Source organism: Grus americana, chromosome 6, assembly GCF_028858705.1.
Source record: "Grus americana isolate bGruAme1 chromosome 6, bGruAme1.mat, whole genome shotgun sequence".
In the NCBI taxonomy this organism is placed as follows: domain Eukaryota; kingdom Metazoa; phylum Chordata; class Aves; order Gruiformes; family Gruidae; genus Grus; species Grus americana.
Window position 1 is genome coordinate 26,023,293 of NC_072857.1, and position 24,571 is coordinate 26,047,863.

A 24,571-nucleotide genomic window follows, 5' to 3' on the forward strand; every position below is an offset into this window, starting at 1 on the left:
AAGTTAAAATATATTTCAATTTGAAGTTTTAGTCCTTCAAAAAGGACAATTAGTTCTTACCATAAAATACTTTTTTATGCTCTGAAAGAAGGATTAAATATAGTCCTTATAAATATTACATAGTTCTGTTGCAAAAAAGAGAAAACAATAAATATCTAAGAAACAATTCAGTGTATTACTAATACTGCTGACAACATTGTTTTGATGCTGTAGGAATTTCAGAGCAACATTTAAATATCTAATAGTTAATTTTGCAACAGTTGCAAGAAATTTTAAAGTTATTCTAATTATCCTTTGTGAATGGGGAAAAGGAGACCCAAAGAAGACAAATGAACTGTAAAATTGTCAAAAATCACAATGTAGATTGAGGTCAAACAACAAAAACCCAAACCACCAAAGCAAACCAAAACTAACCCCAAGACCTTCTGATCACCATTTTTCATTAGTAAGAGTCTTCTGATAATGTACATCATGTAAATTCTTTTGGGTATTCTTACCAAGGACAGTGAGTTTAGCTTCTGAGGATTTGTCCATAGCTTCCACTCTAATCTGAGAAGTATCATCAATAGTAAGATCTTTGATTGTGAGGGTATGGAATTTGCCATCATCTTTCATTGAAACCACTTTGCTGGTATGTAACCGTTGATCATTCTTGAACCAGACAACAGGGATATTTTCATGGGAGAGTTCCACAGTGAACACTGCAGTTTCTCGCTCTTTTTTTGTTACATCCTTTAGAGGAGTAATGAATTTCAGACGGATACCTATAACAACATAACATTTCATTAATAATAATGTTATCAATAAAAATTATTCAAGGACCATGGTGCAAACCTTTTCTAGAAAGGTAAAGTCAGACAAACCTTCAATAATTAGCTTGGCACTTGTTCTCTTATCCTCAGCTTCAAACATGTATTTAGCTTCATCCTCAAAGGCAACAGATTTAATAATCAGAGTGTGCTTTGTTCCGTCTGAAATAATTTCAAATCTTTCATCAGGAGTGATCTCTTGTGTTCCTTTCAACCAGCGGAAAGTCTTGGGTTCTCTGGACACCTCACATTCAAACTTGGCTTCATCCTTCTCAAAGACCTTCACATCGCTTAGTGGAGTGATAAAGATGAGAGGCAATTCTGAAATCAAAGAAGAGAACTTTCAGTTCAGCAATAGGTTCATATAGACCTTTCTGCTGCTAGATTTGTTCTAATGCCCTGAGATACGTGTGGAAAAGTTGACAAAGTACAGACTGTACCTTTCACTTTCAGATTAGCAGCACTTTTAGCATTAGCAGCTTGGAAAGACACTTCTCCGGTCATATCAAGTTTGCAGTTATGAAGGACAAGAGTGTGCTTCTTCCCATCTTCAATGATTTCACAGTCCTGGTGATAAAGAAACACACCGCCCCCCCCCCCCGGCCAACATATGAATATTCTAAGACCACTCAGAATACACTATTATTAAATATGTTTTTTCTAGTGTAAATTATGGTCTAAAAATAAAGACCATGACTTACAGGTGAAGGTGTTAGGGTTTCTCCCTTTAGCTTCCATATAGGATGGACGTCAGGCTCAGAAATTTCAATTTCAAAACGTGCTGTTTCACCAACAAATACTTCCACTCCATACAGTGGGCGCTCCACTTTAATTAAGCGAGCTAAAATCAAAACCCAAAAAAGTTCACATCTGTTTACTCACTCATTCTATACCATAGAAATGTAGTACTGGAAAGGATCTCAACTCCCTCCCTATCCCTTCTTTAGGGCATCACTGATAAAGGTTTATCTAACCTCTTTTTAAAAAGCTGCAAATTTGGACAGTCTACAACCTCCATCTATAATATGTCTGAAAGTTTAGTTATTTTTTGTATGAATATTTTTCCTCATAATTAACCCAGTTATCTGTTACAGTGAATTACACTGTTGGGTTTTTTCTGACTGTAAATGGACATAGAGAATAATTGATCATCACTGTCTTTACAACAGCCATTTATATGTCTTAAGATATATTATCTCCTGTAAATACTGTTAATAATTGTAAATCTGGATATTTCAGCTATTTATCATAACAGCATGTTTTCTAAAGGTACAGTTTTTGGTGTTGTACTTTAGAGAGCGTCTGTCTACACCATGTTACAAAGGTTTCGGTACTTTCCTTTAGCCAAGGCATGGTAACTTACGCTCAACGCTGACATTAGCACTAGTTTTGTCGGTTCCACAGTCACACTCATAAACACCCTTATCACTCTCTGCAGCCTTCTTGATCTTCAGGATACGGCGCAAGCCATCTGTTTTTATGGAAATTCTGTTGGAAGCTACTAGTTCTTCACCATCTTTGTACCATTTTACTGGCACATCTTTGCTAAGTTCACATGCCAGAATAATATCATCTTTTTCCACAGCACTGTAGTCTTGTAATTTCACAGTGAAATATGGATCGGCCTCTACAAAAGACATAGTGGATATGAAACAGTAAATTAGTAACATAAATTTACTAAAACATCAAGATTTTGTCACTTTCTACTTATATAAATTCTTTATATATATTATATAGCATATTTTCAATTATTTATGCAATTACCTAAGACTTTGAGGTTTGCTTGTGTGTTCAAGTCCTTGACTACGGCCTTTATTTCAGAGATATCATCAAGAGTTACTTCTCTCAGTTCTAGTTTATGAACTTTGCCTTCTGAAGTCATAAAAACCGTTCTGCTTGTGTGGAGTCTCTTGTCATTTTTGTACCATTTTACTGGCATGTCTTCATGAGAAAGCTCAAACTGAAAGTGGGCTGTTTCCCCTTCTTTCACTGTTTGGTCTTGTAGAGGTGAGATGAACTTCAACCTCACACCTGTAATGTAGACATGTAAATACCATCAGAAAAAGGCTAATGTGGTTCTAAAAGATACATTCTTTATCCATTTGTTATTGTTTTGTTCACAAGAAGATACTTGCCTTCCACAAACAGTCTCGCTGTGCTCTTCTTGCCGTCAACTTCAGCAGTGTATTCTCCCTCATCATCAAACTGACAATCATTGATTACAAGAATATGCTTCTTTCCATCTGCAATGATGTCAAATTTTTCTCCAATCTTGAGTATATCAGTGCCCTTAGACCATATAACATTGGCTTCTCTGGTAAGGACACATTCAAACCTTGCTTGGCGCCTCTCAGGGACAGTAACATCTTTTAGGGGCACAGCAAAGTCCAGTTCAATTTCTGGAAGCAAAACAGAACACATCATTTGTAATGGGCTCCATGTGAATTCTGTTTAAGTTGATCTCATACTCCATGGTGCATCATACCTTTCACTGTCAGGATAGCTGTAGTAACTGCATTAAGTGCCTGGAAAAGGACTTCACCAGCTTGGTCTAACTTGACTTTGTGCAAGGTTAGGAAGCGTTTTCCTCCTTCAGCTCTGATTTCACATGTCTAGAGAGATGACAGACTTTGGTAAATACAATGCCAATGCGTTACTGCTAGGTATTTTTAATAGAGGGATTCTATAAACATTTTATACACAGTAAAGAGTCAACTAGAAAGACTGGAATTGCTTTCCAAGGAAAGTTAACACTTTTACTCAATAATAAAAAAATGGAGTACATTTCTTCAGCATTCCACACTTCTTTTAAATGTCAGCATCATTCCTAGCAATATATGTAGGATATTTTTATTACTGTCTGAATGGTATGCTGTAATCCTTTGAGAAAATGAAGCCCTTCAAAAATTAGCTTTTATAGCATATAATTCTTACGTAGAAAACCAGTGGTTTTTAATCACCATAATGTTTAGCCTTTCTACGTTCTGGACTAAGTAGCAGTGACAGACCTGGAAAGATCTTACCATATAGACTCAAAGGAACCTGTTCAGAGTCTTTAAATTTAAATAAATTTTGTCGTAAAATTCAAGGATGCTTACAGGTGAGGGTCTCAGGATTTCTCCTTTCAGCTTCCATTCACCAGGAATATCATCCTCAGATATTTCTGTATCAAAGTTTGCTGTTTCTTTCTCATAAACTGTAACATCCTCTAATGGCTTCAGAAGTTCAACTTCACGTTCTAGAATGCACAAGTGAACACATATATAATTAGGTCAAGTTTTGATAGACCTCTATAATAATACAGGTTACCTTTTTTGTTTGGTTGGTTTTGAACATTGGCCTATGAACTGATTAAATATAATACAAATAAAAGCTTCCTTACCACCAAGGGTCAGTTTAGCTGGGTATCTGCGACCTTCAACTTCCACTGAATATTCGCCAATATCAGCAGGGCCAGCATTCTTGATTTTCAGGAAAATTTTATTTCCTTCTTTCAAGATTTCTGTCTTGTCAGTTGGTTCAGCAGGGATTTCCTCATCTCCTTTAAACCATTTAAAGTTTGGTGTATCCTTGACAATGTCACAGGTGAAAATAGCTGTTCCTTTTGGTTTCACATGCTGGTCTCTTATGGGTTTTACTAACCAGTCTCTTATCACTTCTGCATGACAAAAAGTTACATAAAAATACAGCTTAGCAGACTTTTAGTACAAATTGGTGGGTCATAAATAGAAGACATAGAATTAACAAATTTTTTATTACAACAAGCTTTTAATAAATAGCTGTAAAAATCTTATCTGTCCATTTATATTGTAATTCTTTGAGAAAAAGCTTTCCTAATTTTAAACCAGCCCAAATATCCTACAGAGATAGGAGAACACGATTTTGATTGCTTACCTACTACCTTAACACAAGACGAGCATGACAGCTCAGAGTCTTCCACAGTAACACTGTAAGTGCCAGAATCAGCATCATCTGAATCAGTGATCGTGAGGGAATGTGACAAACCAATAATGCCCAGAGCAAATTTCCCCGGCTTGTCTTTGATGATCTTCCCATCCTTCCTCCAGACCACACTTCTTTCTTTGTTAAGCTCACATGTCAAGTACAGTGGCTGGCCTTTAACCACAGTGACTTCTTCTTCAAGAGTTTTCACAAACCGCACTGGGAGTTCTGTGGAAAACACATCTCGATTTGTATCATTTATATACGGAAGGTGTGATGCAGAAATGCCTTACATATTAAACCAATATGTGTAGTGATAGATGGAAACAAAAGAATGCACCTACCAACCACTGTAAATTCACAAAGTACCAGTACTTCTAACTTGAGGAGTAGCTAGCCTTTAAATTATTGATAAACTTGAAACAGGGAATACCTTCAACAATTAGTTTGGCTGTAGAGGTCTTCTCTTTGTTCCCCAGTCGTAATACACAAGTATATTCACCAGCATCTGACAGCTGGACATCAATAATATGCAGCTTCCTATCTTTGCCATCAGCAATAAACTTGTGCTTTGGGCTCTCTCGGATGTTACTTCCGTCTTTCATCCAGCTGGTAATTGCAGTGGATGGTGAAATAAGGACTTCAAAGATTGCAGAAGACCCAACAGATTCAGCTTCTGTTAGAACTATATCTTTCATCTCCTTGACAAACTTCAGTGGTACAGCCTTGAGTTGGTAAGTGAATGGAGGCTCTTCAGGAGGTTTTTCACCACCACTGCCTGGCCTGAGTTTCCTTCTTTCTGCATCTGCTGGCGAAGGTGTCTTCTTGGCTGTAATTCAGATTTAGAAATGAATAAACTAATTCTGATTTATTGCTTTTTCTTGTAGGTATTGACTTGTAGTATCCTACCTTTGACTGGACTGATACCCTTCGGCGTTTCTTCTTTTGGTGGCTTGGCCTCTGTAGAGCAGTAGAAGAGCAGTATTATTAGGAATGTAATTAAACATATATACTAAAATTAAGACAAACATTTATTTTTCAAATCAGATTTTCTCTTCCTTTAGTTATATACACATACAAGGGGAGGAAGATACAAACATATGTATATATTTATACAACTTATCTGTCTATATCTCAATAGTAAGTTCAATATCTTGAAGCATGGGAAAAGCATATTCAGCAGTGGGGACTGAAAGGCAGTTTATGAGCTCCTGCTTCCTCAATCTATTATCCTCCCCAATATTTTGTGATCAACACCCACCTGTCAACCAAAATAGCTTAACTACCTATTACAAATCATTATGGTTTTCTTTCAAAAAAACACATACTTTTACTAATGAAGACAACAAAAATATAAATTGTATAAATGAAATACATGTTTCAGGACAATGTGATACTCTCACAAGTGAGGGATGCTCAGTTAGTTGCCCAACTTGTGATGAATCATCTCAGACTTTTGAAAATATTTCCCATGCTATGCTGCTTCTCATCGTTTTGTGAAAGGAAATACAGAAGATGATACTTTTAATGGGAGGATGATATGAATGAAATGTAGGACAGATTTTATTGCAGTGGATGGAAAAATGAATACTATAAAAAAATGTGTGAGTTTTTCTGAGAAGATAATGGCACACAACATGATTTATGCAGTCTTATAAAAGTGCAAGACTAAGACAATGAGCATTGATCACACAGATACATATAAAGACAGGTAAGACAAACATGTCAAGAGTGGCTGAATGCCAGTACAGCCAGCTGACAGGCTAGATGGAAATGTGAACGGTGTTAAAGAATGAAAACAAACATCACAATGGCAAATGGTATTCTCTAGAAGCAAATAATATAATAACTTCATAGAAGAATTTGGCAGCGGTCTTCCTCACCTTGCTTTGCGTGAGACTTTGCAGGAACATCCAGAACTTCACTTGATTCTCCAGGTGCATCTAAATTCCTATTCTCATTTGGAAGTCTACTGGCCTGCTCAATCACATGAGCAGGTTCTGATTTCCGGTATTCTTTCTGTCCTGCTTTCTTGGGAGTTATTATCTTACCTATGCTTGAGGAGTAACTTCCATCTCCGTTTCCAGGGGTTCCTTTACTTGGTCGTATTTTGTCCAAAAGCTTTCCCTTCTCTTTTTTCATGGTAAGAGATGTGCTTTTTCCAATGCCATATTTAGCTGATGGTTTTTCATCTGATGTACCTTCTGTCACTGGAAGTTCTCTTCCCGAAAGCTTCACTTTTTCCACAGTCAAAGAAGATTTCTTTTCTTCAGTTTCGTCTTTGCTGCTTTTGAGAGCTGGAGTTTCTTTACATTCATCCTGAATGGTATGGACTTCTTGAAATTGTTTTTTATCTTGACTCCCTGGTGGCTGCATAGGAACTGTCTCTACTGACTCAGATCTGTCAACTATTTCATCTTTGACTCCCTTTTTATGTTCTCCTATGGAAACTTCACCTTCTATTCCTTCTCCTGTAACCACCGTATCAAATTCTTCTTTTTCCACAGGCAGCTTTTCAGGAGCATCTGACTGTCTAATTTTGTCTTTTTTTAAGTGGGTGCTGAAAGTAGTTTTCTCTTCCTTCCCTGGTATAATCTTTTTGCCTGCTTTTACATCACTTAGGAGTGCTTTCTCAGTCAACAATTGTACTGCATCCTCCTCATAATGAACTTCTTCCTCTGAATAATATTTTTCTCTTGCTTTCCTTTCCACTACTTCTGGCTTAAGAAAAGACGGTTTAAAGATTATGTAAGCTTTTTCTCTGGGAAACTCCTCACCTTCAGTGTGGTGTTCTAGGTCAACATCTTTTCTCAATGCTGGTTCAGTCACCTCAGACAGGTCTAAGGAATGTAGTTCTGCTGATATAAAGTCCAGATTCTCATCTTTCTCATCACCTTGAATAATTTCCATTTTCTTTGCTTCTTTATTAAGAATCTTATCTATAGGAATTTCAGCTACCATGGTACCAGATTTCTTCATCCATTGAGTTTTATTTTGTAAGTCATGCTCCTTCATGGATTCTTCAAGAAGAACTTCAGATTTCTCTAGAGTAAACCCTCCTCTCTCTTCTTCACTTCTAAACAAAGGAGTTTCAGCTATTCCTGCCTCTGTGATATCCTTTACAAATGAAGTTTTATCCTTAATGGGAAATTCTTCAGGTTGCAAAGTGATTTTTGATTTTCTCTCTTTTCCTAGAAGTCTTTTCTGGTCTCTGGGCTCATATGGCTCTCTGGGTATATGTTTAGGTACATAAGTTGACTCAATTCCCTCTCCTTTTTCATGCACAGGAATCTTTCCTTCATGAAGAACACTAAACTTGTCAGAGACTTTCTCTACAGCACCTTCCTTATGAGCAACCAATTTAATTTCATCCCCCTTTTCTTCTCCAGAATCTCTTTCCACATGTTCAGATGCTATAGAAATCAATTTAAATTCCTCATCAGGTATTGGTGGTTCATCTTTTGCATAAGTAATGTGATCTATTGCAACTTCTATCTTCTCACCTGTAAGGGTAGTCTTTCTTGAACCCACAGGTGTCATTTCTGGCTCCTCTTCTTCATGAGCCAGGATAAAATATTTAAGAGCCACTTTCTCCTGCTCATCTCCCTCTGGCTTCAGTATTCCATCAGCTGTTTCCAGTGAGATTTTAAACTCAAGTGGCTCTACTGTCTGAATGTCCAGAACTGTCTCCTTAGGACTTACTGTCTCTTTTACATGCAAGCGTTTCTCAACCAAAATCTTCTTTAACACAATTGACTCAAGCTTTTCTTCTTCCACTGGGGGCATTCTATGTCTATGCTTTAGTACAGATGGGGCATCAGGCTTTTCTGCAGCTACAAAGGTTTCACAGGTAATTTAGAGTTAAAATCCGTAAGAATAAGCATCAGGAACAATATATTTTAAGACAAGATTTCCAGCTATACCTGAAATAAAATTAACATAGAACACTTTTTCTCCACACAACAGAAAACTTACAACACAATCACAAAACAAAAGAAAGATAAGAATGGCACACACAAACAGTACAGAAGACCTAAGTAAACCACTAGTATGGTACAGAGCATTGTCCCACTAGTTTGCCAATTTCAATCCAATCCAGGTTAAAAGTAGCAGAAAATGACAGCTTTCTAAGGTCTATCTGACCACCTTATATAAAATGGGTTAGTTATGCAACTGCAGGCCTGGCCACATCACTGAATCAATGGCCAAGAGACATTCATGATTAGGTTTTTCAAGTGCCCAAGATCCGAGCTCTACTGTAACATGAGGCCCTTTGAATGATGGGTGAGCAGCACGTACGTCAGCTCTGTTGGTGGACCTCAGGCTCAGAGTGCTTCAGAGGAATTAAACTCTTCACAATTCCTTTTTCACAGCAGCATATGATCCAGGTTCCTAAGCATATCCAATGAAAGTAGGAATACTCTAGTTCTTCAACACCACTGCCACTTTTTCTCATGACTTCAATAACAAATTAAAAGCAGAAAACTAAATAACACAATAATTGTTTAGAAACGTGTAATCTTTCATTTGCTATACAGAAAATACAAGATGCAGTTCACAAGACATACATCAGGACATAAACAACATCAAGGCATCAACAGAATACACCAATTTCATAGTATGACAATAGAGACACACATATCACCATCCAGAAACAAGAGCACAGATCCGTCTTTATGGTATACCAGAGACACTTGTCTTTTAGATTAGGTGACAGTACCTAGAATAACAAGATTCTTGAATAGGACCTCAAATCTTCCTGTGATGAATGAGTTATATGATTGTACAGCTCTTAATTCTCTTTATCCTGAAGGTATTTAGGTATCTCAGAGAGAAAAACCCTATAAAGAGCATAGAATAAACATAAATACCTGCTTTCTTTCCAACCACTGGGACTGTAACAGCTGGAGTAGTGACAGCTGGTGCTGGTTCTGCTACTGGTTTTGGAGATTTTAGAGCTGTAGGGAAGAAAAAAAAAGTTCTCAAATATTTGTTTTAATAAATAATTTTTTTTTCAGAACAATGTTCTCTAAAATGTTCTGTAGATTGTATGAAAGTTCCCATCTTAGTAATATTAAAGACATTTGTTTAATGTCCTTTTAGCCAGAAGTCTCTGAATGGAAAATACTAGATGCACAAGAAAGGCTGCACTGGTATTCATGACTAAAGAATTCTTACCTACTGCAGGTTTAGGTTCAGGCCCAGGAAGTGGGATAGCTGCTTGCTTAGGTTCTGGCATTTCAAACACAACAATTACAAATAGGTTAATTTACATGTTTTGTAATCACATCAAACATTAAAGTTAGAAGCAAGAATACAAACAGTGTTAATCGAAGACAGAATTTATTGGTTTATATTTTATTTAGCAGAAAGCAAGAAATTAACTTGAGATGAACTTTTGTAAAGCAAGATACAATGGAACAAAGATGAATTTTTCAAGCACTGAAGAATTAAAGCCAACAAGAAATCCAGAAGAATGCAAAGTCATTAATCATGACACAATAGTCATGAACAGACTGGATGATAGTAACGCATTAGGTTAATATAGCATGATATTCAGCAATGAATATCATTTACTTGCTGCAATAAGGAAAAAGAGCACTACACGTCTGTACCTTTTGGTGGTTCAGGCACATGTTTCTCCTCTTTTTTGATGACAGGTATCTCAGTTTTCTTCTTAGGAACTTCTGGGACTTTAAAATATTATTTTTATTTTGTAAGATATATTGAAACTCCTTGAATCTTCAAATACAATTATTTCCAATGTATTTAAAAGTTTTCATTCTTTTTAGACAGAACCAGTGTCAGCTGTTCATAAGGTTTAGGAATATGTATTTTTAAGAGTGAGAATTGAATGAATTAGAAACACTAAATGGACGAAAGGACACATATTTGCAAAATGTTAACTAAAAGAATGCTTGGATTAACTGTTTTGCTGTAGTTATACTTTTATCAGTAGTATAAAATATTTGTCAAGTTCTCTTCTATACACAGTGAAGAATCAGGAACAATCCCAAAATATAGAATTCAGACCCAAATATGGATGTCGAATTCAGCTGTGCTTTCATCAAGGCTTTAATTTACACAATTAGGTTAATGCAAGTCATCTTTTAAAATCTCACTTTCATTCCTGAATTTCAGAGAATACTACTTAAAAGTGGGAATTTATTTATTTATTTATTTATAAATTATACTTTACCAGATAGATTTGAATGTAATCTAGTACCTTCAGGTTTCTTAATTTTTTCTACTGGTGTAGGTACTGGTTTAACTTCTGGTTTAGGTTCTTTTTCTGGTTTAGGTTCCTCCTCTTCTGGTTTCTTTTTAAGAACTTTAAAAGAAAAGGAATTTCAGTTTTTAAAGCACATATAAACAAAAGAATAAGTGAATAAGACAAAAGATTAAAAATATATCAAAGGAATGTAAAGTATATATAGTTCAATATAAATGGAAGAGTTTGTGTAACTATTCAAGATATTATTCTGAAAGTCTTAAAATTTGAAGTCATCTAGAGCAAAAAGATGCTTTTATTAAGAGCAGTCCACCCGAGAGGAAAGATGTCAATGTCAGCTGTCCATGATAGAATAAAATTTCTTATAATATCATACATATAATCATAATTAAATGATGACTTCAAATACATAATAATGCATTAATAACTGCAGTTACAGATGATTTTCAGGGATAAAATGCAGGATTATGGATTAAACTATTGACTTCAGTGACAGAACAAGACTGAATCTTCAAGTGTTATATTTGGAGAACTCAAATTTATATAATGTCTGTTTTTCATTTTACTTATTTAATTTATTTTTGTCCTGTCAGATATCACTCTTGGATATCCAATGAGATTGTTATCTGAAAAGCTGAATATTTATATTTTATTATGTTGTCTGAAATTTGAAGTTCATCTGCAAGGTACATGGGCATGAATCATCCCACTGTGGTATTTCAAAAATAATTGGAATTAATGCTTCCTTTTTCTAAGCAACGATTGAGCATGAAGTGATTCAGAAGGCTCCAGACATTGCAGGAAAGGGACTGATGTCCAATAGTACCGTAAGGTTCTGCTATCTGTGCAGTACTTCCAAGAAAACCATAAAAAAGAATACAGATGCTATATATGTGACTTTAATAACGTTTACACTGTCACTGGAAAATATTTAGGGGTCCAGAAGCTGAGGACAGCGGAAAACTGTCAACTCTACTTTTACAGAGATTAAGAAAACAGAAGAGAGTTATAATGAACCAGATTTTCAGGGTGCTGGTCTGTTTTCATCACACATCCTTTGGATCTGACAGATTTTCGGAATATCTCCACTTCATCTCTGCAACTATAAGGCTTTCCCCAAGAAACAGACATCAGATAATACTTTGTTTGTGTAATTTTCCATACCACACACATAATCCAATGTTACTTATGGGAATATATTGAACAATGTTAATATGTTGTTTGGTTTTTTTTAAAACAGAGCCAAGTTACTATACCTCTTTTCAAAACAACTTCTTCTTTTGGTGGAGGAGTAACTTCGGGAATTACTCTGCGAGGTTTCTTTACAAGTCCAGGCACTTAAAAGAATATTATTCCAGATTTTATTATGGGTTCATAACAGTAGTAAGAGCTAACAAACAATGAACCATTCCAAACATACAAATCAAATGCTGGTCCACTACTAAATATTAAAAGCAAAGGTAAAGCCGCTGAGATTGAAGTCAATAGTTTTAATACTTTTTCTATATTATTTGCACACAATTGTCTTCTAGGCTCATGCATAAGAGGAAATTTTCATACAAATCAACAAAAGAGAAGTATGGTTTGATAAAACTATAAAGGTCATGTATTCAAAGATAGTTATAGTAACATTTTTATCTCCTTTTCCTCTTTCATTACAGGCTTACGTTACATATTTATTCATCTGAACTGTCTATCTATGATGTTCATAATTATCCAGTTAATTTCTAAATTTGAAACAGCATTAACTGCTTAGCTGCTTAGCTTGTCTTAAGCTCCAGTACATATGAAAAATATAAGGGTGTACTTGTAAAGTGGCTTGCTCAATTCATTATTCATCTCCATCTCTGGAAAGTGTCCTCTCACAAAAATAACTTACATTTCAGACAAATAATAAACTAAGTATGTTAGAACAATGCTATATATATTTAAACAGTACATTGTTTTTTATTTCTCCCTAAGCAGAGAACCAACGTGAGAATATATACAAGTGACGAAACTCGTAAAAACTCTCTCACTCTTCTGTGATTCTGTCTTTTGCATCTCATGAATTGCATGATGGGAGGTCAAAGTGGACATAAATATAACACGAACATAAACATCCAAGACTGGAGCCCACTGTTGAGCATAATCTAACACAGACAGCTTTTTGATATTTCTGAGAAAATTAAAGAAGAAGAAGATACCAAGAACTGCAACTTCGGGCTCATGAGGCACTTAATTTAAGTAAGATTCCTATATTAGCTAGGCAGGTACCTTTAGCAGGTGGGGGTTCCAATTTCGGAGGCTCACCAGGTTTTGCAGTCACAACTTTCTTCCTTGATTCAGGCGCTTTAAAGAAAATTATTTGAATTTTACCACACACATCATTAGATTCAAAAAAGAAAAGAACTTTCTAAAAAATCCAAACAACTGATTAATACAACTGGCATAATAGAAAGATAAGAGTTACAAAGATTCTGGCTGATGAACTGTTTAGAAGTAGTCAGATGATCTGTAGGAAACGCAGTTGATCTGAAACTCATGTTCATATAGTAACACCAGCAAATTATTGCTGGGGATTCTTTTCGTTTGTAAGAACATGTTAAAGATAGAAGAATTACGTTAAGGATAGAAGAATGTGTTAACTTAGTTAAGATTTTTTTTAAATGATTTTCTGTAACTATTGAAAAGAACCCATGTAAACTGACTTGGCATAACGCTGGTAAAAAATCATAAGGGATTGAGCATTAGTAAGGCGCGCCATTAGAGCGATAGTAAATTAGAAAAGGAAAAACAAAAGATCCAAAGTGATATGTTTAAAAGCATGCTTTTCAAGATTCATCAGTATAATTTAAAGCAATTATATGCTTCAGTTCCCACTGTTAATTGTGACTTCAGTTGATTATACCTTTAAGTAGTTCTTTTGCCAATTTAATATCTTCTATTGGTGGAGGAGGTGGTGGGGGTTTTCGCTTTTCAGGGATCTTCTTTTCAGGTTCCGGTGCTTTAAATAACATTAGGTAGATTTAGTATAAATTTACTACCACAGCAGTTATGTGAAGAGTAACGTTTAAATGTAAAGATGGTCATTTTCCATTTCCAATGAAGCCAGTGAAAAAATCTCATTGAATTAAATGGGAGCATGAAAGAGCCTTAGACTATTGCTTTGTAGCATGCACACAATACAAATATCCAAGCTGACTTAAAAAAGCATGTTAATAACATGAGAACAAAGGTGGGAAACCAAGTGACGGGAAGACTCTCATTGACAAGAAACAAAGTGAAAGCATTTAAAATAATTTGTGTGTTGTACTTAGGATTAAGAGATCAGAACTCATTTCCAAAACATAACAACTGAGGAAGAATTATGCAGACACATACAACATACAGGTACAGGTATGAAGAACAACAGAGTAAGAAAAAAACCTGCACAGTAATGAAAGAAAGGTGTCCAGCAGCCTCTATGTAGGTACTTTGTATACCTTTAATTGGTAAAGCCTCTTCTACTTCTGCAACTGGAATTTCTTCTGCTTCTTCAGGCTCAATTTCCTTTACAATTTCGTATTCTTTAAAGAATATTGACAACCCGTGTAAGTTTCCAAAGATAAGATCATTTCACATGAACAATTTTGTAGATATTAGTAAAAAGAAAGCTACTCCAATAGACACAGACAAATACATATTAAGATAAGTAATCACTCAGTATGTTACCTTTGCAGTTAATGAATGCTTTTGAAAAACTACTCTCTCTCTGTGTAGGAATGAATCAGTGTTGTGTGAAGGATAGTATTTTTTATGCATACAATATAAACCAAACATTAAATTTGTGGATGAGTCATTGTAACTGGAAAGAATAAAAACTTCAATGCTCTCAAATCATTTACGATTATAACAGCAATACAAATACTAGGTTTTAAGAGACTCAAATTTAGTGGGAATTTATTATTATCCTAAAAAGAGACACACTTTGTTAGGAATATCCTGTATAGGAGCATATGTCACTTGAAAATATTTAATTTTGAAAGTTATATTTTACTTCTAAAAATGAAAATATAATAGTAGATACAAGAAACATGGACTGGTATCTAAAATATGAAGCAAACGATTTACAAACATTACAATGGAAAAAAAAGGACAACATCTATTTTAACGCTTATGTTTGGAAGAACAGGACAAAGGATTGTCCTTACAGTAATAGCTATGATGGCATATACCTTCACTTGGTAGTGGTTCAGGTATTTTAGGAACAGCAACAGGTACTTCCTCCTCTGGGACAGGTTTCTTGGGCACCTCAGGCACTTTAAAAAATATTAGTTCCTTTTATTTCCAGGTATATAAATGTACATATGAAACATAAAAAAGACAAAGACATCTACAACACAGAAAATCACAGTAACAGTGACCATAACCACGAAAGACTGTATTCCAAGCAGTCTTTCCCAAGATAGTCTACACACAACTGACACATTTTATAGACTCAGTTATGAACAAAGAAAAGAGAGAAGAATAGGAAACATTTCTCCTCAGGAGATGCCTCCTGGCAATATATACCTTCGGTGGGAGGAGGCTCTGGTTTTTTAAATTCTGGCTTTTTAGGTGTTGTAAGAGGCACTTTCTCTTCTGGGACAGTTCTCTCCGGCACATCAGGTGCTTTAAAGATATTAGTAAATTTTAATTTTTGTGAACATTAAAATACATATATATGTGTATATATATAAAATAGTGAAAAGTGAAATGACTAAAAAGAGTAAGGCAGTCAAAACAGGAACAGTTAAATTCTAAGTGACAGATTATTCCCTCAGATAGCTAAACACTGTGTACATCAGTGAAACAAGGGAAAAAACATTCAGAAAACAGAGGAGAGGCTCAGTCACTGATGTATGTACCTTTAACTGAAGGAACTTTATGGGTTTTAAGGACAGACACAGACTCTGGTATTTTTGGCACAGCCACAGGCTCTTCTTTCACGGGCACAGCCACAGGTTTCTTTGGTACAGCCACAGGCTTCTTTGGTACAGCCACAGGTTTCTTGGGCACTGCCACAGGCTTTGGGGGAACGACCACTGGCACCTCCTCTTCTGGCTCTTCCTCCTCGGCCACCTCAGGCACTTTAAAGATATTAGTCCCTTTTACTTGACTGAGCCAAAGGTCAGCAAACAGCCAAGTGGCAAGCAGCAAAACAGGAAAGTAAACCCTTGACAGACTACCAGGGAGTCCTCTTCAGGCAACCACTCTTCCTTTAGGTGGACTACGCGCAGCAAAGAGCCAAAGTATGGGCTCATGAGAGAGTGCTTGCTGAGCAGCCCCACCCTCCCCTGCAGGCATGCGCAGGCACATACAGACACAACATGACCAAATCCCACTCTCACCCCTCCCCACAGAGCGCAGAGGGGCAAAGAGCGACCAGTACTGCGGCAACCCAGAGGGCACCGCAGGCTCTTTCAGAACACCACCATATACCTTCAGCTGGAGGAGCTTCTGGCTCTCCAGGCTCAGCAACTGGTGCCACCTCTTCCAGTGCCGCCTCCTCCTCCTCCTCTTCCTCTTCTGGGACCTCTGCCTCAGGCATCTCAGGCACTTCAAAGATATTAGTGTGTTGCATTTTACATTGGTGAAAACACGGGCCAAGTAGAAACAAAACGCAGGGCAATATGGGCACAGAACATCACAACGGCTGGCTCAAAACATCACACACACACGTGCAGCACCGTTTACCCAGCATGCACAACCTTGAGAGTCTCAGTTTGGAAACAGAGACAGGCCAAGAGAGGGTAGGACAGCGCTTAAGAGAAGAAGATTAAATATCTTCTTTGTTAAGTCATCCATGAAGACAGGTACCTCTGGGTGTTGGAAGCTCTGGTGCTTTGGCAATGGCCACAGGTACTTTTTCCTCTTGAGGAGCCTTCCTGGGCACCTTAGGTGCTTCAAAGGTATTAGTAACAGTCAGTTTTATACATTAAACAGGAAGATGAACAATGAAACGTAAACTAGAGATGCACTCATGAAAGTAACCAAACTGGTCTCACGATATTGACCCACGTCTCACTCACGGACTCACATACACACAAAACCACGTACAGGCACAGGCACAGCACAGAGTGGTGACGCCAATGAGGTTTTGTGAGAAAACTGTTGGCTATGTTTAGGTACAGCTCGAGGGTGAGGCATGAATTAGGATACCCTCCTCTGTACTCAGCAGCCCTCCCTCCCTGGGAGGAGAGACTGTCGTTCTCAGCCCCACTGGGATCTGGCTCTTCCCTGGGAGCAGCCTCAGCCCGTATCTTATGTGTTGCCATTCCTCACGATGCTGCTGGTGTTTTGCATTCAGCAATGTGGGCAGTGACAGGGTGAGGAACAGAAATCCCATCATCATTACTATTTCTCTCCTCTGTTTCTGTTCTGTTGGTTGTTTTTTTTTTCAAATCTTTTGCAGCACAAGTACGCTGGGGCCTTTGACTTAGTGAAAGTTCAGGGCTTCTATAATCTTGTATTTAGAAATTGCATTTGGCAAGGGTAAAAGTGCCAGCTGCAGAGCAAACAAGTTTCCTTGTTCTCCTTCTTAATGTGATGCAGAATTTTTCTGCACAAATACTGAAGATCTGGTGGTCTTGTACCTAATAACTCCATGCAATTCAATTGTAGATTTGCAGAACTCATTTTTTTGGTTCCCCATGCACTTACGTTCAGAAAAAGTTACATCAGCCTATGACTACAGCCATATGGGTTTTTTTCATGTTATATCTGACCACGGAATGAAAACCATCCTGATCTACCATGCATTTGAATAAGCACTGCATTTACTTATGACTTTGGAGTATCTGTTATTTGAGATCTAGGCCCAGATCAAATATGCCCAAGTATTAAAATACTACTGTGTTATGTAGGTATCTCCCTCTTTTTACTTTGGGACTTCTTTTCCCATAGCAACTTCAGTTCCTTCACAGTCCATTGAACAGTCCTCCTTATTCTCTCTGAAGTAATCAGTTTTTATGTTTGGGTGGGGTTTTTTTCAGTTGGGTTTTTTTTTTTTTTTCTGGTTTTTTTTAATATTGCTGTGCCATGACTGTGTCTGGTTCTTACAACCACGCCATAGGACAGGGTTGCCAGTTGGTACTGGTTAAAGAAAAATACTTTGGGTAGAAAAAACATTCATATTACTTGAGATTCTTGGCAAAGTAATAAAGACAGAAGTTTACATTAAAAATTGAAAGTGGAAAGCTTTCCCATATATCCTGTCAGTTTTGGTATATAGAACTTTAGCTTTTGAACACATGTGAAAGAGATTGGGAGCGTCCCTCATGTTCCCTATGTATTTGCCATTCGAATAATAGAATTTGTACACAGCACAGAACATAGCAGTTTCAGGTAATCACAAACACACAGGATAACAGACACCAGAGGTAACACATAAGACAGTAAGAAACAGTCTCATTCAGGCTGAGGCACAGTGCAACAGGTACCTCGAACTGGTGCAGGTTCTGGCTTTTGTGGCACAGTTACAGGTCTGGGCTCTTCCAGAACACCTTTCTTGGGCACCTTGGGCACTTCAAAGATATTAGTATATTTTAGTTTTGTGGGCACTACTGATGTATATGAAACAATAAGACAATCAATAATACATGCACGCAGTCGTCTTTGAGAAAGTGCTGTGGTTACACTCAGTCATCGGTTATGCTTTGCTTCAAACACGTGGATGACCAGGGCGTCAAATATGTCACGCAGGAGACAGGAATTGTGTGTTTAGTTTCTGTCTCTGACTCAAGGCGGAAGGGTAGAAAACATACACCCTCTTTGTAACAGTTGATCAGAGACTTATTTACGGAATCCACTGTATTTGAGTAGCAGTCATGTATCATTCATGACTATTTTGTCATTGTAACAAAACTTTTTTTTTTTGAAGTAACATTTGCTTTATCATTACCACTTTTTTTTTCCTCTATCAATTATTTCCATTCTTTACATCTCCTCTTCATTTTCAGTTTTCCACTGTTCCTGTCTTTAAGATTCTGTTGTTTACAAAAATATATACTTCCTCTCCTCTCTTTTGGATTATATTAATGACCCTTTCATATGCTAATAGGATCATCAGTAGATATAGACAGTCTTTTACTAGTAAATCTACTTCATGTCTACTCACATTAACTTACTTTTAAAGAGATACAGAACTGATACTGCTGCTGTCATCCAGCAATACAGTTTATTAGAAAATTCAGGGATGCAACATTATGTTCTTTTAACTGTGGACTTATTTGCAGAGTCTTCTTCAGAACAACATGTTATTCTGTTTAAACTCAGCATTCATTAAATGTTAATTCTTAAACTTCACAAGAAGTTCTGAAAGCTGCAGACAGTTTTCAAGGAATAGAATCCAGTTTTTCTGCCATGTTTTAGACACTCCAGATAGCACTTCATATTTCTTATACACCTATCTCTGATAGGTCATCACCAGAAAAATTAGTTCAATCTAAGTCTGGAAGATCATGATGTTACTTTCTAATGATGATACTAATAGGGATGACATGTACCTTGGGCAGGTGGTGGTTCTGGTTTTTGGGGTGCAGCAACGGGTGTTTTTTCTTGCGGGACAACTTTCTTGGACACCTTGAACACTTTAAAGATATTATTTTCTCTTAATTTCATAGTTAAAGAATACAAATGATCACAACACTTAGGATAAAATGAAAGAGTTTACGTATTTAACACTGTAACAATCCTCTAGTGACAGGTTTGTTAATTACATATGCAAAGATATGCAGAGCAGAGGCTAGGGATAGAGGACACAAAACACATCTTACAGAAAAGAAGGGATACCAAACAAAAATATTAATCAATACTCTAAAATAAAAAGCAACTCCCCGCAGAAGATATACCTTTAGCTTGAGGAGGTTCTGGTTTCTTTGGTACAGCCACAGGTTTCTTGGGCACTGCCACAGGCTTTGGGGGAACGACCACTGGCACCTCCTCTTCTGGCTCTTCCTCCTCGGCCACCTCAGGCACTTTAAAGATATTAGTCCCTTTTACTTGACTGAGCCAAAGGTCAGCAAACAGCCAAGTGGCAAGCAGCAAAACAGGAAAGTAAACCCTTGACAGACTACCAGGGAGTCCTCTTCAGGCAACCACTCTTCCTTTAGGTGGACTACGCGCAGCAAAGAGCCAAAGTATGGGCTCATGAGAGAGTGCTTGCTGAGCAGCCCCACCCTCCCCTGCAGGCATGCGCAGGCACATACAGACACAACATGACCAAATCCCACTCTCACCCCTCCCCACAGAGCGCAGAGGGGCAAAGAGCGACCAGTACTGCGGCAACCCAGAGGGCACCGCAGGCTCTTTCAGAACACCACCATATACCTTCAGCTGGAGGAGCTTCTGGCTCTCCAGGCTCAGCAACTGGTGCCACCTCTTCCAGTGCCGCCTCCTCCTCCTCCTCTTCCTCTTCTGGGACCTCTGCCTCAGGCATCTCAGGCACTTCAAAGATATTAGTGTGTTGCATTTTACATTGGTGAAAACACGGGCCAAGTAGAAACAAAACGCAGGGCAATATGGGCACAGAACATCACAACGGCTGGCTCAAAACATCACACACACACGTGCAGCACCGTTTACCCAGCATGCACAACCTTGAGAGTCTCAGTTTGGAAACAGAGACAGGCCAAGAGAGGGTAGGACAGCGCTTAAGAGAAGAAGATTAAATATCTTCTTTGTTAAGTCATCCATGAAGACAGGTACCTCTGGGTGTTGGAAGCTCTGGTGCTTTGGCAATGGCCACAGGTACTTTTTCCTCTTGAGGAGCCTTCCTGGGCACCTTAGGTGCTTCAAAGGTATTAGTAACAGTCAGTTTTATACATTAAACAGGAAGATGAACAATGAAACGTAAACTAGAGATGCACTCATGAAAGTAACCAAACTGGTCTCACGATATTGACCCACGTCTCACTCACGGACTCACATACACACAAAACCACGTACAGGCACAGGCACAGCACAGAGTGGTGACGCCAATGAGGTTTTGTGAGAAAACTGTTGGCTATGTTTAGGTACAGCTCGAGGGTGAGGCATGAATTAGGATACCCTCCTCTGTACTCAGCAGCCCTCCCTCCCTGGGAGGAGAGACTGTCGTTCTCAGCCCCACTGGGATCTGGCTCTTCCCTGGGAGCAGCCTCAGCCCGTATCTTATGTGTTGCCATTCCTCACGATGCTGCTGGTGTTTTGCATTCAGCAGTGTGGGCAGTGACAGGGTGAGGAACAGAAATCCCATCATCATTACTATTTCTCTCCTCTGTTTCTGTTCTGTTGGTTGTTTTTTTTTTCAAATCTTTTGCAGCACAAGTACGCTGGGGCCTTTGACTTAGTGAAAGTTCAGGGCTTCTATAATCTTGTATTTAGAAATTGCATTTGGCAAGGGTAAAAGTGCCAGCTGCAGAGCAAACAAGTTTCCTTGTTCTCCTTCTTAATGTGATGCAGAATTTTTCTGCACAAATACTGAAGATCTGGTGGTCTTGTACCTAATAACTCCATGCAATTCAATTGTAGATTTGCAGAACTCATTTTTTTGGTTCCCCATGCACTTACGTTCAGAAAAAGTTACATCAGCCTATGACTACAGCCATATGGGTTTTTTTCATGTTATATCTGACCACGGAATGAAAACCATCCTGATCTACCATGCATTTGAATAAGCACTGCATTTACTTATGACTTTGGAGTATCTGTTATTTGAGATCTAGGCCCAGATCAAATATGCCCAAGTATTAAAATACTACTGTGTTATGTAGGTATCTCCCTCTTTTTACTTTGGGACTTCTTTTCCCATAGCAACTTCAGTTCCTTCACAGTCCATTGAACAGTCCTCCTTATTCTCTCTGAAGTAATCAGTTTTTATGTTTGGGTGGGGTTTTTTTCAGTTGGGTTTTTTTTTTTTTTTCTGGTTTTTTTTAATATTGCTGTGCCATGACTGTGTCTGGTTCTTACAACCACGCCATAGGACAGGGTTGCCAGTTGGTACTGGTTAAAGAAAAATACTTTGGGTAGAAAAAACATTCATATTACTTGAGATTCTTGGCAAAGTAATAAAGACAGAAGTTTACATTAAAAATTGAAAGTGGAAAGCTTTCCCATATATCCTGTCAGTTTTGGTATATAGAACTTTAGCTTTTGAACACATGTGAAAGAGATAGGGAGCGTCCCTCATGTTCCCTATGTATTTGCCATTCGAATAATAGAATTTGTACACAGCACAGAACATAGCAGTTTCAGGTAATCACAAACACACAGGATAACAGACACCAGAGGTAACACATAAGACAGTAAGAAACAGTCTCATTCAGGCTGAGGCACAGTGCAACAGGTACCTCGAACTGGTGCAGGTTCTGGCTTTTGTGGCACAGTTACAGGTCTGGGCTCTTCCAGAACACCTTTCTTGGGCACCTTGGGCACTTCAAAGATATTAGTATATTTTAGTTTTGTGGGCACTACTGATGTATATGAAACAATAAGACAATCAATAATACATGCACGCAGTCGTCTTTGAGAAAGTGCTGTGGTTACACTCAGTCATCGGTTATGCTTTGCTTCAAACACGTGGATGACCAGGGTGTCAAATATGTCACGCAGGAGACAGGAATTGTGTGTTTAGTTTCTGTCTCTGACTCAAGGCGGAAGGGTAGAAAACATACACCCTCTTTGTAACAGTTGATCAGAGACTTATTTACGGAATCCACTGTATTTGAGTAGCAGTCATGTATCATTCATGACTGTGTGTTCCGTGCTGGTTTTGGCAGTCACTGCCATCTTTTTAGTTTTCACTTGGATATTTTCACTATTTTTATCATTCAAGTTGACTTTACCTTTCTTTTTCTGTCTTTCTATGTTTCCTGTTTTTTTGCTTCACGCATTATTTCCTGTAACAGCTCTGACTTCCTTTGTAATCACTAGATTTTGCTTATAAATGTTTCCTATCATATTAATTTAAATTATTTAAATGCTTTAAATATCATCACTGTGAGGTGCAACTTCACTTGAGGAATGTCATTCATTGTATTTCAGATGGAGAGAATCTGGTGGCAGAGAGAATGTTTGCTTTTCTGGGCAGTGCATGGAACTTTCTAAAGGAAAAATGCTGCAGCACTGCATCGGTCTATGGTGTGTACAGTTTTAGAGTATCTTAAGTAATTTGTTAGTATTTCAGTCATAAAGTTTCTCATCATGATTAATCTGAGAAAATAAATGCCTCTTAAAAGGCTCAGTGAATTAGGTGTTCACAGGAACTTTACAGGTCTTTGGTGCTAATCATACAATGTAGCAACTTCGCAAATCAGAGTGGAGAATGTTGGCATATGACCAAAATACAGGCAAATTATAATTAACAGTTTAAAGAAAAGATTCTGCTCAATGATGCTACCCACGACAACACAGGTACATAGACATATTTGCAATTATTTTGCTGTTATGTGTGGAAACTGCTACTCTCTGCTGAAACCTCGAGTTTCTGCTAATTTTGCAATTCTCATAGAATCTAGAATCATTTAGGTTGCAAAAGGTCTTTAAGATCATCGAGTCCAACCGTAAACCTAACACTGTCACATCCCACTAAACCCTGTACTAAGCCATCCTTACTAATAATGTGAACAAGAGGTTATGCATTCTTTCTCTTGCTAGCATCCATAAAGTTTTGGCATTTATTTGTAGGTGTTCATAATACGTGCTTGATTTATTGCTACAGCCTAAAGAATCAAATCTTATCTCCTGAACTTTTTGAATATGCCAAAAAACCAGTACAACATACGTTTGGATGGTTTTAGTAGAGGAAACATTTGATGCCCCTGCACAGCAATTCATATTTGGTACATCTCTCTCACATTTTAGATATCAAAGTATACAGTGAAAGATCAATTTAAAATGAGATTAATTTTTTAAAAAAACATCCATTCATTATGATGATAATCATGGTGGCATGTACCTTTAGCAAGTGGAGCTCCTGGTTTTTTAGGTACAGCAATGGCCACTTTCTCCTCTGGGACAGCCCTCTCAGGCATCTCAGGCACTTCAAAGATATTAGTGCATTTAATTTTACAATTACATACAACCGAACATAAGTACAGAGACGGAAACACAGAGGACAATAGAAATGTTCTGAAGTAACAATTTTGCACATGCTTATACTCAGTGTGATTTCTTTAGCAAGCATCCTTTAAAACATCAGATTTGAAATGACAGAACAAAAGAGGTTAAGATAATACTTAAGAGAAGATGATTAGATATGTTTATCATGTATTCATGATAACATGTACCTCTGGCTGATGGAGGTTCTGATTTTTCAGGAACAGCTACAGGAATTTTCTCTTCTGGGACAGCCTTTTCGGGCATTGCAGGCTCTTTAAAGATATTAGTATCTTTTAGTTATGTGTTTTAAGCTTTAAAACAAGCAATGAAACACAGTATACTCAAGAGAAGGAAAAGAGATCCTATTCATAAGAGGTACCTTTAGACCGTGGAGCTGCTCGTTTTTTAGGTATAGCAACAACACTCTCTTGCTTTTCGGCCAGCTCGGCTGGTGATGGTTCCTCGGGTGCCAAAACAGGCTCTGCTTCTTTGGATGCCACTTCAGGCT

The 24,571-nt window shown here is 37.6% G+C and overlaps 1 protein-coding gene across 1 annotated transcript in view; it reads right to left on the reverse strand.

The window, feature by feature from the left end:
* TTN (titin) overlaps positions 1-24,571 on the reverse strand; it is a 243,157-nt gene that overhangs the window by 95,496 nt on the left and 123,090 nt on the right. Inside the window, exons 163-193 of the mRNA XM_054830237.1 lie at positions 24,252-24,335; positions 20,314-20,430; positions 19,836-19,961; positions 19,491-19,574; positions 18,426-18,509; positions 16,804-16,887; positions 16,426-16,542; positions 15,852-16,073; positions 15,517-15,615; positions 15,180-15,263; positions 14,448-14,531; positions 13,874-13,969; positions 13,240-13,314; positions 12,240-12,320; positions 10,978-11,082; positions 10,367-10,444; positions 9,930-9,983; positions 9,623-9,709; positions 5,661-5,711; positions 5,185-5,580; positions 4,704-4,979; positions 4,192-4,467; positions 3,908-4,047; positions 3,295-3,421; positions 2,945-3,208; positions 2,574-2,840; positions 2,173-2,436; positions 1,511-1,650; positions 1,250-1,376; positions 864-1,130; positions 498-764 (exon numbers count right to left, since the gene is read on the reverse strand). Of these exons, the coding sequence (XP_054686212.1) occupies positions 498-764; positions 864-1,130; positions 1,250-1,376; positions 1,511-1,650; positions 2,173-2,436; positions 2,574-2,840; positions 2,945-3,208; positions 3,295-3,421; positions 3,908-4,047; positions 4,192-4,467; positions 4,704-4,979; positions 5,185-5,580; positions 5,661-5,711; positions 9,623-9,709; positions 9,930-9,983; positions 10,367-10,444; positions 10,978-11,082; positions 12,240-12,320; positions 13,240-13,314; positions 13,874-13,969; positions 14,448-14,531; positions 15,180-15,263; positions 15,517-15,615; positions 15,852-16,073; positions 16,426-16,542; positions 16,804-16,887; positions 18,426-18,509; positions 19,491-19,574; positions 19,836-19,961; positions 20,314-20,430; positions 24,252-24,335 (4,623 nt within the window). The remainder of the gene's footprint in view (positions 1-497; positions 765-863; positions 1,131-1,249; positions 1,377-1,510; positions 1,651-2,172; positions 2,437-2,573; positions 2,841-2,944; positions 3,209-3,294; positions 3,422-3,907; positions 4,048-4,191; positions 4,468-4,703; positions 4,980-5,184; positions 5,581-5,660; positions 5,712-9,622; positions 9,710-9,929; positions 9,984-10,366; positions 10,445-10,977; positions 11,083-12,239; positions 12,321-13,239; positions 13,315-13,873; positions 13,970-14,447; positions 14,532-15,179; positions 15,264-15,516; positions 15,616-15,851; positions 16,074-16,425; positions 16,543-16,803; positions 16,888-18,425; positions 18,510-19,490; positions 19,575-19,835; positions 19,962-20,313; positions 20,431-24,251; positions 24,336-24,571) is intronic.